General features: G+C 44.1%; 1 protein-coding gene across 1 annotated transcript in view; it reads left to right on the top strand.

The window, feature by feature from the left end:
- The window catches only part of LOC142038056 (protein ELYS-like), a 44,538-nt gene extending 31,342 nt beyond the window's left edge, over positions 1-13,196 (top strand). The window contains exons 28-35 of the mRNA XM_075043049.1: positions 319-542; positions 1,629-1,825; positions 3,102-3,516; positions 5,382-5,484; positions 6,396-6,502; positions 7,042-7,226; positions 10,080-11,904; positions 12,685-13,196. Coding sequence (XP_074899150.1) covers positions 319-542; positions 1,629-1,825; positions 3,102-3,516; positions 5,382-5,484; positions 6,396-6,502; positions 7,042-7,226; positions 10,080-11,904; positions 12,685-13,061 — 3,433 coding nt within the window. The 3' untranslated portion in view covers positions 13,062-13,196. The remainder of the gene's footprint in view (positions 1-318; positions 543-1,628; positions 1,826-3,101; positions 3,517-5,381; positions 5,485-6,395; positions 6,503-7,041; positions 7,227-10,079; positions 11,905-12,684) is intronic.
- Positions 13,197-14,750: the final 1,554 nt, after the last annotated feature.

The following is a 14,750-nucleotide window of genomic DNA, read 5'->3' as shown; positions in this document are numbered from 1 at the left end:
CTAAGTGGAGAATTTGAAGTGGCCCCAGCATTGAAATGCAGAGGAATTTTCTTCTGACATGAGAATTACATCACTGGTGCAACGTAAAATTGCATTACTCTTGCCTCAGATGGCAGGGATTTAGGAAATTAAGTGTGACATGTCACGAAATCATGAAAAAACAAGAGAAGGCCTGTAACTTGTTCATGGGCCTGATCCATCAGCCCAGCAGTGCGGGTTCACCTGTATTTCTTGTTCATTGAATGTTTTTGTTATGTATCATCTCAGATGTCTTGAGTGCAGCTCAAGATTTTATTTCATGTATTTATTTATGTTCATATTTTCAATTGTGTATCTTCACAGATTGCCGGATTTGGTGGTTCGTCCTGTTCCTTCAAGTTCTGCAGCACAGGGTGGTAGCTGGCAGTCACCATGCAGCGCTTCTACTTCATTCATGGCATCCAGCCCATTGAAATCAAATATGCTTGGTTCCATCTCACAAAAGAATTTTTCAAGAGCATCGGAGCTGAATTTACTGGAGACACCTCTTGTGGTTAAGGTTTGTGTTTTAGAAAACAGGATCAACCAACCGAACCAAAAGCCTGTAAACTTTGTTTAACATGAAACCACCAAAGTATTTAACACAAACCCTGTTGGATTCAGACTGTGGAATATTTTCAGCATGCGTGTGGTTATTGGACGTAGAATCCTTTTGGAAGCAGGACGTTGGGAACAGTCTTGAAGAGGGAAAGTTTAGTTCTAAGTTAACTGCCGTACGCACATTGTCCCATAGCTTTGTGAAATACTTTGTTCCATGCAATAAAAACGAGTGTAAGTTAAAAATTGGACTTCTGAGTACACATAGATCCTTAGAGATGCAATTTGTAGCTTAACCATCTCATTGTCTAAGTGCTCGATAGCTCTGTGGAGTTTGACTTGCATGCCGACAAGCAAGAAGGTATATGATTCAGTTTCTTAATCCACTAAAGGGAATGACAACGTAAGTGATGCCAGGTAAGCGATGTCAGTCTCTGTCAAATTCAGTGATGGCTTTTTGCAGGGATTCTACGTATTGATGCTTGTGACAAGAAGATGCCATATCCTTGTTTCTTCAGGAAGTTAGTTTGAACGCTAACATTTTATGTTGCATTAATTAAAAAAAAAAAAAAAAGAAGAAAGAAGCCAGTAGATTCATAAGAAACATAAAATGCATGGTTTTTATACCATTAAGTTTTTTGTCCCTTTGGAAAAAACAGCAGTGCAGAGGCTAAACTTTGTCCTCTCTGCTGGTACAAACTCGGTTTAATTTGAACTAATACTTTAGTTGTGTGCAGTGAACTTCTTGTAATCAGTTACCTTCTTGCTTTATGCTTTTTGTTCATCAGAATGATCGTGAGCCTGGCTTGAGAGAGAGAGCAGTTGCCAGGAATTCTACATTGCACCAATGTGGCAAGAACCTTCCTAGAGTTCAAAGGAAGCTGGCCAGAGAGAGAGCCAAGCCTTACCACTTGCCTTCATCGGTCTCAAGAGAAGGTAATTCTTTAGAGGAGGGAAATACAATGGACAACTGACCACGACTTTGATCACACAAGGCTGATATTTTTTCCCCTCTTGCTTTACAGTCGCAAGACCAAAGCCGTTATCAACAGTAACAAAAGTTTTGGCCACAGCTGCTTCTGTTTTTCCTGCGTTTACTCCTTGGTCTATTCTCAGATCCAGCCTTCGCACTACACCCCTAGCAACTCCTTCTGCATCTCCAGGACGATCTCTACCTCCTCCTCTACGAGCAAAGGAGCGTAGAGTATCTTTCAGGGAAGAGAACTTGAATGCAAAATGGACTGTTGGGGTAAGCTGGCCTGTAGTTAGTGATCTTTATAGTTAAAGGCTTTACAGACTGTGATTTGATTTAGTTTTTTTCAAGTTTTCCAATACTCCTTATATTGAGAACTGGAATAGCAAATCAGAACGGCAGACTTGAATTTGGTCCAAAAAGGTTATGTTAGACCTTCTGTAACATCACCTGCCTGCAGGAACATATTCTTAACAAATACCAGCCACCTTGGTGGTTTTTACTCCAGCATCACTAGGCGCTGTGATTGTTCCAAATTGCATGTGTGCAGCTTCCCGCTATACCTTTTGAAATGGTGGTATGGCAGGAGGGTAAGGAATACAGATTGAGTCAGTTGTTTGGGTTCGTTAAGCTTTGTGAATGAAACACCTCTGAAAGCAACAAAAGTTGTGAGCTGCATTTACTCTCAGTCTCTCTTTTTGCAAGGCCTGGGTTTCCTTAAGCTATGGTAAAAATAGACTGCCAATGAAGAGAGCTGTATGGCTGTCTCTTCTCTAGCCCTAAAGTTCTTGGTTTTGCTTCTTGCCTTGCACCAGCGATAGCATTTGTGTAGTTGTCAAATGAAGTCTGTCCACCTGGAAGTTGCCCCCTTCTGCTCCTCCTTTTGTTCTGTCAGGTGGCTTCCCTGATTCAGCTCGTCATGCAGTTGCCAAAGTAATGTTCCAAAGCTAGTATCTACCTGGAGGAGCTTTCCGTACCTGTACTAACAAATTGTCTTAACCTGTTTTTATCGTACCTGTTATTGCCTGTTATAAAGAGCTACTCAACTGTAAGAAGAGGCTCTCTCTCCTGTAGGAAGTTCTTAGTAATAGTGCAGTGTGGCCGGATTAATTTACTTGTTCCACGCCACAGGCATAGTGAACGCTAAAATATGTTAGTAGTGCATACAAGCTGAAAGGGCAAGCATAAAAAAAGAGAAATCTTGGAGTTATGATTTTAGGTATGCAAAGCTCCCTCTTCTTGAAAACACAGTAGTGAACCCAATGAACAGCCTTGAGACGACAGGGTAAGCAAGCACTTACAAGGCCCACTTCATCTTAATTCTCCAAGGTGGTGGAAACTCAATAAGCAGTCAACAGTGGGATTGGTTTTTACACTCCGCTTGAAAAGCTAAGATAGTGCTAGCATGAGAACTAATTTTGTAGCGCCTCGCTTAAGGCGACACTTGCAAATCTGACAAATATCGGTATATATTTGTTCTTTTTTTTTGTCTTGCTTTGACAAAAAGCATATGTGTGATCTTGATTGTGAACTTTCTTTTTAAAAAATAAAGGTAACGGAAGATAACAAAGCACCATCTGGAGTTTCATCTGAGCATCATCACGGAGTGGTGGAGGATGCTTGGTCGGAAAGTAGAGATAAACCAGCTCTGTTTCCTCTGAGCAATCCCGAGGAAGGTGGTGCTGAAGTGGAAGAGTCTGGAGACGGTTTGGAGAAAACGGATGTCAGCAAAGAAAACAGTAACTTCTCTGCCAGGTCAGACCAAGCTGCTTTGGAGTATCATGATGCAAAATCACCTGGCGATTTTGAAGATGAAGTCATCTTTATAGCTGCTAATCCAGCTAATTCTTCCGCTGAAGAAACTGCCGATTTTGAAGAACTGGAGAAGGAGGAAGACAGTGAAATAGTTGAAGAGAAACCCTTCCCGATGGGACAACCAGATTCATCAGAACTGAGAAAAGCAGCTGGTGTGTTTCCTGCTATGATAACCTAAGCTTCTGCATTTTTCAAATGTCTTCAAAAGGCTAAATTACTGACGGGTGCAACAGTCCATGATGAGCATTCACAAATGTCCGAGGCACTTCCTTGTCCTAGGCTTTCAAAATTGCCACTGTGTTTTGAGCCCTTTTTTAGGTCTCGTGGACATTCTGCATGTATACTGCTTTTGGCTGGCATTTCTTGTGTGTAATTGCAGCGGAGAGGCAGCAGCGACTTGTGGGAGTTTTGAGAGGGGTACAAGCTGAAAACTTAGGCTTCTGGTTCTGTTTTAGGGGGACTTCTGTAGGCTGCAGGTTTTTTTACAGCACGTTTAGCCTATGGCGTGCTTTGACTAGATAGGTAATTTTTTGTTGTTTTGTTTTTTTACCCCCCTCGTTAGTGCTCAGTTAAGTAGTTTTCTTTGGGAAGTGAGTCTGCTTGTGTATCTGCTTCTCATTACAGCCATGTTTGCTCCTTTTGCTGGCTCAACAGCTTCTGCAGCCTTTTCCAAACCTATTTCAGCTGGTCTTTGGTAATTCAGCTCAATTCAACTCATTCAAGCCAGTGCAGCTGCTGAGGATGTGTTCATATGAGCAGGTCTGCTGGCAGATTAGAAGAGATGTAGCTCACTAGGTGGTGAGCAGTGATGAAGAGCTGGGAATGACAGTGGTGCAGGAACAGGGAGAAGATGTGTAAACACAGCTACAGTCAGGATTGGACAAACAGAGCTCAGTCCGCTCAGCTCCTTAGAACAAAAGTTTGCTATTCCTGGGAGAGGTATGCAAGTGTCGGGAGTTCTGCGTCCGAGGTCTCGAAACAGTTTGTAGCGGGGAGCGTGTACTCCGGTATCAGTGCATCATATGCAGCCTGATTCAGTCCTAAGCCTGAGATGATTCCGGAGGATCCTGGAGAGTGACTGCTGCTCCTGAAGCTCCTCAGCTCCTTTTCTTTTTCAATAAGAGCAGTGCCCAGACAGGGACTCCGTGTACATGGGTAAAAGGGGTTCTCCAGGTCTGAGTGTTTCTAGTAAGATAGGTCAAAACATTTGCCTGTCTGCTTTTAGCTGCCCTGTGTTTGGACAAGAAATCAAGGGTGCTTTTCCTTAAAAACAATGATAAGGTCCTAATCATTAAAGAATAACCTTATGAAGAAAGTTTGTCATTGCCGGACTATGGTACAAACAGTTCTGTACAATTTCAGTCCTCTGGAAGCGTTAGGGGGCAGTCAGTATAGCTCTTGTTTGGGCTGAGCTAGCAAAATTATCCCAGTCCTGCGTACTGTCTGCAAAGGTAATTGTTGGATCTGGAGGAAGCAGATGGCAGAAACAAAGAAGAAAAGGAGGAGGGTGTTTCTAGAATTTGGCCTGTTGAGAGAAAAACAGGCTAGCAAGCAGTTGGGTTTCAACACCACCAGTCAACCGCTAGAGAAAAGAACAGGAGACGACCTTAGATGCATTCTTGTAGAAGAGGGGAAACGAAATCAGGAAAGGAAAGAAGCATTGCTGGGATGAGTTAAATATCCAAAGAGAAATAAGAAAAACTTCTGACCCAATTTTAAGAAGGAGGGATGTTTCCTGAGGTTTTTATGTATTAGGTCAGTAACATATCAAGTTGAGTTTGTAAACAGAATGTCAATGGCCATGTTGTTTTCTTGACGGAAACTATGCATCAGACTTCTGGTTTTACTGGACAGAAGAACTCAGACCTTCTGTGCAGTTGAAGTCTTGGTAGCGTTATTTTGTTAGATCACCATCCTAGGTGAAATGCGTTACGGCTCTCTTGAAAATCATATGAGCATTTTGAAAGAAATGATGTTAAGTGCAACAGGGAAGTCACCCATCTGTCTGTTTTTGTAGGATTTGTGGAAGAATCAAATGCTGACCGTCTTACCCTTCCTGAGGATGGTAAATGGTTGTTTAAAGCTGCTGAGGCTGCTACTTCTGGGACTGCAAGTGAAGGGTAAGTTTATGAAATATAGATACACCTTTAGGTTCACACAACATGTGACTGCTGGCTTTCCTGTGTTTGAAAACTATGATTTTTGAGCTGGTATTGGTTCTCTCCTGTGTTCTTAAATACAACAGGTTTCCTGTTCCTTTCTGTCTGTGGACAGAACTAATGTGGCATGAATAGAAGTCAAATTGACGAGCTGTCAGTTTGAGCCTTTTTTTCTCAAATCATTGCAGACCCCAAAGTAGCGGGATAAGGATTTTGTTCAGCAGGCTATATGCACCTTTTTACAGTTTGAGGGGGTTACTAAGCAGATACTGTGAAGAGAAGCCCTGCTTTTGTCTGAATGTTATGTCGGTGCAAATTACACCTGAGATTCCTGTAACTTTAGTGGGTTTATTGTGGGGCCAGAATACTTTCTGGCAGTATTTTATACACTTAATTTCTATTTTCTGTGTGTGGTCAATTAGCACCTGTTTGTTTCTGGAAAGGGAAGCAGTTTTCTCACCAGGTACTTTAAAAGCTGCAACTGCTTAGTGAGAGACGTTAGCGATGAAATAACCCTTAATTTCAAGTGGTAACTTACAGTGGCACAAACTTTTGTTCAGTTGGTTCTAGACCTCGAGTATGGCAGTTGCACTCTTTCTACAGAAGACAAAGAATATATTATTCTTTAATACAACTCTGTTGTTATGTTATTATCCAGTGTGAGATAGCTGGGAAGAATGTTAAGTACTTGATTCGTTGCGCAAGATGAGTCGGGAATTGAATGTTGATGTGTTGGTAAAGGAATTTCTCATTTTCCTTAGTTTTTTTCTGTTTGGAAACTGGAAGACCTTACAGTGAGAAAGTAATTTGTAAAGCTCTTCAAGGTTTGTTTTGAAGCTTTGTGATGGATTTCTCTCTTTCTGCTCATGCAGTGAAGCAAACCAGCAGGAGTCCAAAATGTCCTCTTCATCGGAAGAAAAAGCCATACCAGTTGCAACAAACCCACAGCTTTCTGAATCCCTGCAGGCAGAGGGTGAATGTACGTACAGTATGTGGGAGATGTTATGTGAGTTAAGGCAGCTGAAGGCCTCAAGTAAAACATGCAGTTTGCCATAGCGCTACAGGTGTCTCAGACTGAAGTAGTACTAGCATGTTACTGCTACCTTTCATTAAACTGTAGAGAGAAGAATACCCTCCTCAGAGAAAGTCCTTGTAGAAAATGCATAGCCAATGTTCCTGTTCTGGATAAAGGTACTGAGAAAACGGGTAGAATGTCAAATATTAGAAGGAGAGATCATTATGTATTTCGGTGTTGTACACCACTACTAATTTGTGTGCTGTGGGATCTGCTGCTTGAGTTACTATTTTGAAAGATGATGCATCCCTCAGTACTCAGGCTGTGAAGAATTACTAGCTGCCGGGTAGATGGTTCTGGTTTCTAGCGTTTGGGGAAAGCCCGATGTATGTGGCAGGATGGAGAACTGTATTCTTGGCGCCTGCTCCCTCTGTTACTTCCTGTTGCTTAAACGCATCTCATTTATAGAGCAGTTAAGTTAAAATGATATAAATCTCTTCCAGCTGTGATACGTATCCTTGACAGCGAGGAAGTGGTCAGTACTCATTCAGAAAATTGCCTTGAGGGGAAGTGTGTGGATTTACCTGAAGAACGTAACCCAGAAGCAGCTGGAGATGAAGGAAACGTTCCTTTTCCACAGGAAGAAGTAACTGTTTCTAACAATCTTCCTAAAACTGAGGAAATTAATGTAAGTAAACTATTTTCCCATTTTCTACTAAAGAGAAAACACCTTGCAAATTGAGGACAGTCCTGTCTAACTGAGGATTAGAAGGCACGCAAAACCGTCTCAGTTTCTTTAGCTGGGTAACACAAGTCCAAACCTCGTTGGGTAAGGGCAGATAGGTTTTTCTCCTACGCATTTGCTGTACCGATAACACAGAATAGAACCTGTCAAGACTTGGGCCTTTGAGAGCTGTAGGAGTGCCAAAACCCGCCTAAATATTTTTTAAAATCACCATGCCTTCATTTGGTTTGCTAGACTGTAAATGTTTCTTATTTGACTTAAAAAAAGAAATAGTTTTAATGTTAAAGACAATAAGAAAAGTTGGGGAGTGCAGCTTTTCAATACCGGAGGCCGTTTACCAAATGACAAAATGGCGTGGGAACCAAACTCATTTTCAGAATGATTTGGGTGCTTAGATCCTTTGCTATTTGTTCCTTATTAACATAAAGAGGATTCCCAGTAATGAGTTAATTTCAGTGTCAAGATATTTCCAGCTGCCTAAAACTCTTTTTGTGTGCGTGTGAAAATGCGGGGGTTTTAACATCTCAACTTTGTAAAGTATGAATTTTAAAAGGTTGTTCACAAGGGCTGAAAATCAGAGCCAGAGATTCCTCAGTTGTCGCAGGTTTTCCCCATTGTTCTCACTTCTGCTGGGGCCGATGAGTGGTTTGGATTCATTGTGGATGTCCTCTAAGTACCATATAGAGTATGCTGTCGATTTCCTGTAGGGTTGTACTCACGGGAATTAGTAATAGTTAGAGTGAAATACAAACTGAAAGGTAGGCGTAGCACAAATAGATTGGTCTCAAGCAACAGAAGATGCTTTTCGGTGTCGCAGATTTCAGATGAAGTTGAATAGGCAGTCGCTTACGTCGCTCGTCTCGGCTTTGGGGTTTAGGACAACGCTCTAGAGAAGATGATTATAGACTTGGGAATACATAAATCACTCACTTATGGGAGTAAATGGAGAATTTGTGATGGGAAGAAGGGAGCCGGTACGTGAGACGGTCACAAAGCTGCTGCAGTCATTCCTGTAGCAGTAGAGTGAAGGTTTTCCTGCTTTCGTTATGAGTGGTTCTTACTGAGTTATACGTAAACGTGTCTTTTTGGCTTGTCTACCTTCACTGAATTTAGGACAAACTACTTACTACTTTCTTGGTCGTAGATTTGTAAGCATAAAAGGAAAGTTTATGCAGACTGAGAGGGTTGTCAAACATTGGCATGTGCTGCCCAGGGAAGTGGTTGAGTCACCATCCCTGGAGATATTCAAAAAGCGAGTGGACAGGGTACTTCAGGACATGGTTTAGTGGGCATGGTTAATGGTTGGACTCGATGATCTTGAAGGTCTTTTCCAACCTAAATGATTCTACGATTCTATGATTCTATGACTAGTATTTCTCGAATTTAGCTTTGAAGCGTGGCATGTTGCTAGATGCGTGTTGCGCAACTCCATGCACTTGTTCTCAAATTTGCGCTAATACCTCGCTTGCAGTCTGTGCTCCCTGCCGTGCTGTTAATGGCCGGTGGGAACCGGGCTGGAGTTACCCTGTCGTTGCACTTTGTAACGCCGGCTTATGACAGGGTAGAATTGCTGGTGGTCGTGAAACTAGTCTGGTATTTGTACTCGGTATTGCCGTCACCTTCGTACTTCGGGAGCCATCCATCGGAAACTATCAGTAATTACAGCTTTTAGCTTTTTTCCTCGGTGAGCCCGCCTATGGGGGGCATCTCCGTACTTCGGGTGCCATCGCCTGGAGACTGTTAATGATTCCACTTTTTACCTTTTCTCCTTGGGGAGCCAGCCTAGGGAGGAGAAATCTTCCCGCATCTTCCCCTTCTCTGCCAGGCTAATTCCAATAGTGTTTGAGGACTTTGAAAATTTGCATATCCTTGGGCTGCTGAAACCAGCATGGTCCTATGCGAGGTCTCCTGCATGTCGTTCAGGTCTTGTTTAGGGTTGAACAACTGTTTAAGAATACGATCAAAGATGATGCTTTAGCAACTTTTGGCAAGGCAGGAGGCAAGAAAATAAGCAGATTCTATGGAGACTCCCGCTGAGTGGCTTCCTCCTTCTGCCCTCTTTGGCTAGCCCTATAACTTAGAGGGTTGGGCAAAGGTCTTCACGCGCTGATTAAATTACCTTGGCCACCTGAGTCACTTGAAATACATAACAGAGACTACTTTTGCTCTCAGCATAAAAGCTTGAGTGTCTCATGTGGCTCTAGCAGGAGAGAATAATTGCTCAGTACGGGGAGCTACAAAGGCTGCGATGGAGGTATTTAGAATCTATGTGTTGTCTCCTGCAATCCAAGTGATTCCTTAAAGTGCGGTGTTGAGTTGTGCGATGTGATACCTGGCCAGTTTGACTAAGTGTTGCGGTGACACCTATGATGAGCGAAACTTTAAGCTTGGGGGACATCGTTGTACTTTGCCCCGTTAGATGCAGAGTCGGTCACTCTGTGTGGATTTGTAGTCAGTGCGGAAAGTACTGCAATGTGATGATTACTGCCAGCTGGGTGTACAGCTTGTATTGTAAAACTGCTCACTTTGTTCACGGGTGGTGGCAAATCATTAGTCATGAACAGAAGTATCAGAAATGGAGCATGTGATTGCATACACGGGATACTCTGTTCTCTGTCCCTTAAACGCATAAACTTTTACCTGTAGTAGAGAGTACATGGTATGTTTCTAACTTTACATTTGGTGGTGATCGGAAAGGAAAAGCAGCATTTCAGTGTCCTCAGCTTCATCTAGCTCAGCCTGAAGTTAGTCTGTTTGGTAACTGATACTGCATTAAGAGACCTTTTTTAACTTTAGGTTCTTGAAGATGGTGCGGTTAAGGCACAAACCTCAGAAGAAGCACCTGAAACATCACCATGTAGTGAACTACATCCCTCAGGCAATCTTCAGTACAGCTATGATAGTACAGAGCAACAGTTTGCATGTCATTTGCCTGATAACAGAGATGGTGAATGTGATGCAGCTGAGGGAGATGGAGAGCTTTTTCTATCTCAGAGTAATTTTACTTTAGTCTTGGAAGGAGAAGAAGGTGAAGCAGAGATGGGAGACCCTACATTAGTAGATGCTTCTAAAGCAGCTGGCACAACAACAGAGGAAAAACCTGTCAACAGTGTAGGCAATACTGAAAACCAAGAACATGTTACCAACTCGGTGTCCACTGTAACTAGTGATCAGGCATCTCAAAATATTGCAGAGTCGCTCCCGTATGTGCCTGAACCCATTAAGGCAGCTACTGCTGAGAACTTAATGGATGCAATCAAAGACACAAGAAGTAAAGAATTTACATCTGAAGTTGCAGAACAATCTATTCATGAAACCATAGGTAAAAAGGTAACTGGATTCCAGAAGGCAAAAGCTCCCTTAAGAACTGTGCCGGAAGGAGTGGAAGACGAAACCAGCGTACGTCAAGTAGAGTACGGCATCGCTCCTGGAACACGTGCAAGGGGACAGCTGAGTAGAAGGCTAAGTACTCCATCGGCAGGCACTCAGCAGCTACTGAAGACAGGCAAACCAGGTCTGTTTGCACTGTCTCCTAGGAGAAGTAGCAGGCGAACAAAAGAAGCACCTGAGACTTCTAGTCTTCAAACGGAAGAAAATGCTCAAGAGGAGCAAACGCTTGTGATGCCTGTTACTCCTAGGAGAGGCAGGAAGCCTAAACCAAGCACTGCAGGAAAAGTAGAAAGCAGCCTTTCTGATGGACAAACATTGTCCCTCCCTACACAGTCCGTAGCCGCTACTCCAAGAAGAAGATTAAGGAGAGCGAAGGAAGCTGCAGCTGAACTCTTGGGAGAGGCTAATGAGGAAACTTCTCTTGCTGAAGGTAGCGTTATCGCTTCTGCTACTTCCCAAAGGACTAGAGGAGGGAAAAGTTCAGCAGGAGGTCAAGAAACTGGCCAGACTGACACGGGTCATAAGATAAAAACGTCAGTCAGTCCCAGCAGAAGTGCAAGAAAACTGAAAAGCGTTAATTTACAATTTATGGAAAATATTGTCAAGGATCAAGAGGTGCAGCCTAGTGCCCAACTCCTTTTACCGGTGGCAACTCAAAGAGGCAGAAGAAGAAAGATGAGTTCATCAGAAGTTTCAGAAAATTCTGACCTTGATCTGTCTAAATCATCGCTTCCTCAAACAGAATTCAAACTTCCCGTCACTCCGAGGAGAAGTGCTAGGAAGTGGGCACAAAATCTCCTGGCAGACACAGAATCTCTCTCTGCTCAGGAAGACATGTGTGCAGGTGGGAAAGTGGGAATCCTCGATACTCCTAAGAGAAGAATAAGAGGAGTCCCACATGCTAAACTAGAAAAAACGGATGCTCCTGAGCAAAGAGCTGCCCAGCCAAACAAGGAATCAAGCACACCCAGGACTACAGTAGGAACAGGGCATTGGGGCAGAAAGAGACAGTCAGTATTGGAGGAGAGCACAGGGGAGAAGGCCTTCCCCCAGGGAGCTGGTGACAGTCCCTTGCTGCCTGAAGACAGAAACCCATCAGGACATGCTTTAACAGATCGTTTTACAAGAGCCAGATCCCGCAAAACTTCTATGCATCAGAAACTGTCTCTTGAGGAAAAAGAGTCCTTCCTTTTCTCTCCTCCTCTCACAAAGCTGACAAAGAAATGTAAAGGTAGGTGCACTATGTTTATATGCAAAATAGGGCATGTTGCTGTTTTGTAAACCACAGAAAACAGCTTGTGAGGATGGCTTTAAGTATGGTGAGAGTATAACCATAGGAAATAAAAAATTGGGAAAGAGGCATTTCATCTTTTTTCTGAACTCTCTATGACTGCCTGGCTAGCTGTGGTGGAGACAGGAGAGGAGGCTGATCTGAGTACACTGAAATGAAATTTAAGCTTAATTTTTTGTCATGAGCTGAATGTCTATCTGTTTTGAAAACTGGAGGACATATCTTAATATGTGGTTGTCATCACTTCCCCCCAGTGGAGAAATAAAGGAGACATGCTTTCAAATTCTGTTAATGTTTTAACTTAACATGAGCTGCAACTTGCAACAAACTATACAGCTGTTTAGTTATATGATTGTTTTTCATGGGCATATACTTTGTTAGTGAAGTTACTGCTCATGGGGTTCTTTGTATTGGAGTACATGATAAAAAAATATTTTTTGAGATGAGTAAGGACTGTCGATGCCTCTTGAGCATAGTATCTTTCATTATGTAAGTGCAGGTAAAATCGCTACACTGGCTTATTTTTGTTTCACTATATAATGTAAAAGAATGGATCTCAAGAGGCAGTTACTAGGCGAAGAATACCTGCACATTTTTTATAAACCCAATTGGACCTTTTATGTCAGGAATCTATTGTGCTTTTGATTATTAGCTGTAATTTAATGTCACTGTCGTTTATGTATAACGTACATGAATGTTAAGAATGCCTTGTCATTTTAGCTGGAAAAGAAGACCATCCTGTGCAGCTTAAGGATATAGACCCGGACTTGTCTTCTCAATTTGTCTTTTCACCCCCTCTGTTGAGGTCGAGGAGAAAAAATAAATCTAGGATTTCCCAAATTGTGAAAGAAGCAGTAAGTAAAAACTCTAGTTGTTTCATGTTCAGAAGAATAAGAGGAGTCCCACATGCTAAACCAGAAAAAACGGATGCTCCTGAGCAAAGAGCTGCCCAGCCAAACGAGGAATCAAGCACACCCAGGACTACAGCAGGAACAGGGCGTCGGGGCAGAAAGAGACGATTAGCACTGGAGGAGAGCACAGAGGAGGAGGCCTTCCCCCAAGGACCTGGTGGCAGTCCTATGATGCTTGAAGAGTGAAACCCATCAAAATGTGCTGCAATATTAAGATCTGTAATGGATCGTATTACAAGAACATGCCTAGTGTGTCAATAAAGCCGCAGATAACTCTCAGGGTTGTCAGTGCAATCCATTTATTTGCTGGAGTTTCATCGGTTCCCATGTAACTAATCCGAAATAGCCTAGGTGTTGATTTCTGGTGGGGATCTGGCCTGTTGAGAGAAAAGCTCTGCAGAACTCCTGGGCTCGCGCTAACAAGCAGCCCTGCAGCGAGCAAGCTCACAGGGCGCGGCACAAGCGCGGGGCAGTCTGCGGCACCTCCCCGACCCCGCGTGAGGGAAGGCCGCAGCGCGGCGGTGGCAGAGACGTGACCCCAGAGGGTCACCGTGGCCCGAATCCTGCTGTCCTCGCTGTGTGTGCCCCCGGCCAGGCGGAGGGGTGCTGGGTGACCGTGGTGCTGCTGCTGACGGGCGGCTGAACCACCTCAGAGCAGCCGGGCCGGGGGAGGCGACTGCTCGCGGCTCTGCTCCGGACAACGGGCCTTGCTCCTATCATCGCTCGCTCCCCCAACGTTTCCCCTCGGGAGACGGACACCAGAACTACCGTTTTTGCTGAAGTCCCCTGTCGACAGAGCTGGAGAGGGGTCTGCAGAGCCGCTTACGCAGGACGAGCCCGGGCTGGGGCTGGTTGAGGAGGAGGGGGCTCCGGCTGGCCCGGACGTGCGTGACCCGTCTCTGGAGCACAAGCGAGCTCAGCTCCCCACGGCTGCTCGCGCAGGCAGCTCCGAAAGCTGCTCAGCCCTGGCAGGCAGGGCCAGTCCCGGGCTCATCTGGGACGGGGATGGGAGGGAGACGTCGTCTTTGCAGCCGGGGGAGGTTGGGAGCCAGCGGTGCTTCCGTACCCCCTTTCTGCGGGTGCAGGGGATGAGCGGCTTTGTCTGCTGCTTCATCCTGAGAGGCGGTAGGTCGTTTGCTTTGAGGCACACCTTTGTGGTTCTCGTCTTTACAGCAATTCTTCCTAGGTCAGATGTTCCAAGAGCGGTAACTGTCGCAACCTATTTATTTCCTCTGCGTTTCTGCAGAGTATCGTTTTCTGTATCTTACTTCATAATGTCTGAGGGACGGATCTGGTAATTTTTCCTGCTGTTGATACCGTATTTTAACAGATTTTTCTCGACGAAGCCATCGCCAAACAGACAGTTATAAATCTGGCGGACTTGGCAGGAAGCGAAAGGCAAAAATCCTCTGAAGGATCTGAAGGAGACAGGTTGAAGGAAGGCAGGTGGGTAAATCTAAGCCTAACCACATTAGGAAATGTCACCAGCTGGTTTTCTTCCTCTTTTTTTTTAAAAAAATCCTTCCCTGTGACGTAAAAATTAAATTTCTGCAGGTGAAAAATAGTTTTCCCTCCATTCAGGATTCCTTGCCGTCTGGCTAAAGAAGTTACTTAAATGAATAAAGCCTGAGATGTCCACAAGCGCAAACATACTGAAGCCTGTGCCTAAGCATGAATATACAGAAGGTTCTAATCTGGTAGCCTCTTCCCTGCCGCCGGCCCCCCAGATTTGCTTTTCATAGTCATGCTTCTACTTTTCACTTTATTTTCCCTTAGTGCTCTGGCTGAGGTTGCTACAGGAAAGAGAGTGGTGCACATCCCATACAGGGACTTGGTCCTGACGAGACTCCTGCAGTCTGCTCAGGGGGGAAGAAG

The sequence above is a fragment of the Buteo buteo genome, chromosome 12 (genome assembly GCF_964188355.1).
Source record: "Buteo buteo chromosome 12, bButBut1.hap1.1, whole genome shotgun sequence".
Taxonomy (NCBI): Eukaryota; Metazoa; Chordata; class Aves; order Accipitriformes; family Accipitridae; genus Buteo; species Buteo buteo.
This window is presented reverse-complemented; position numbering and strand designations above follow the sequence as displayed.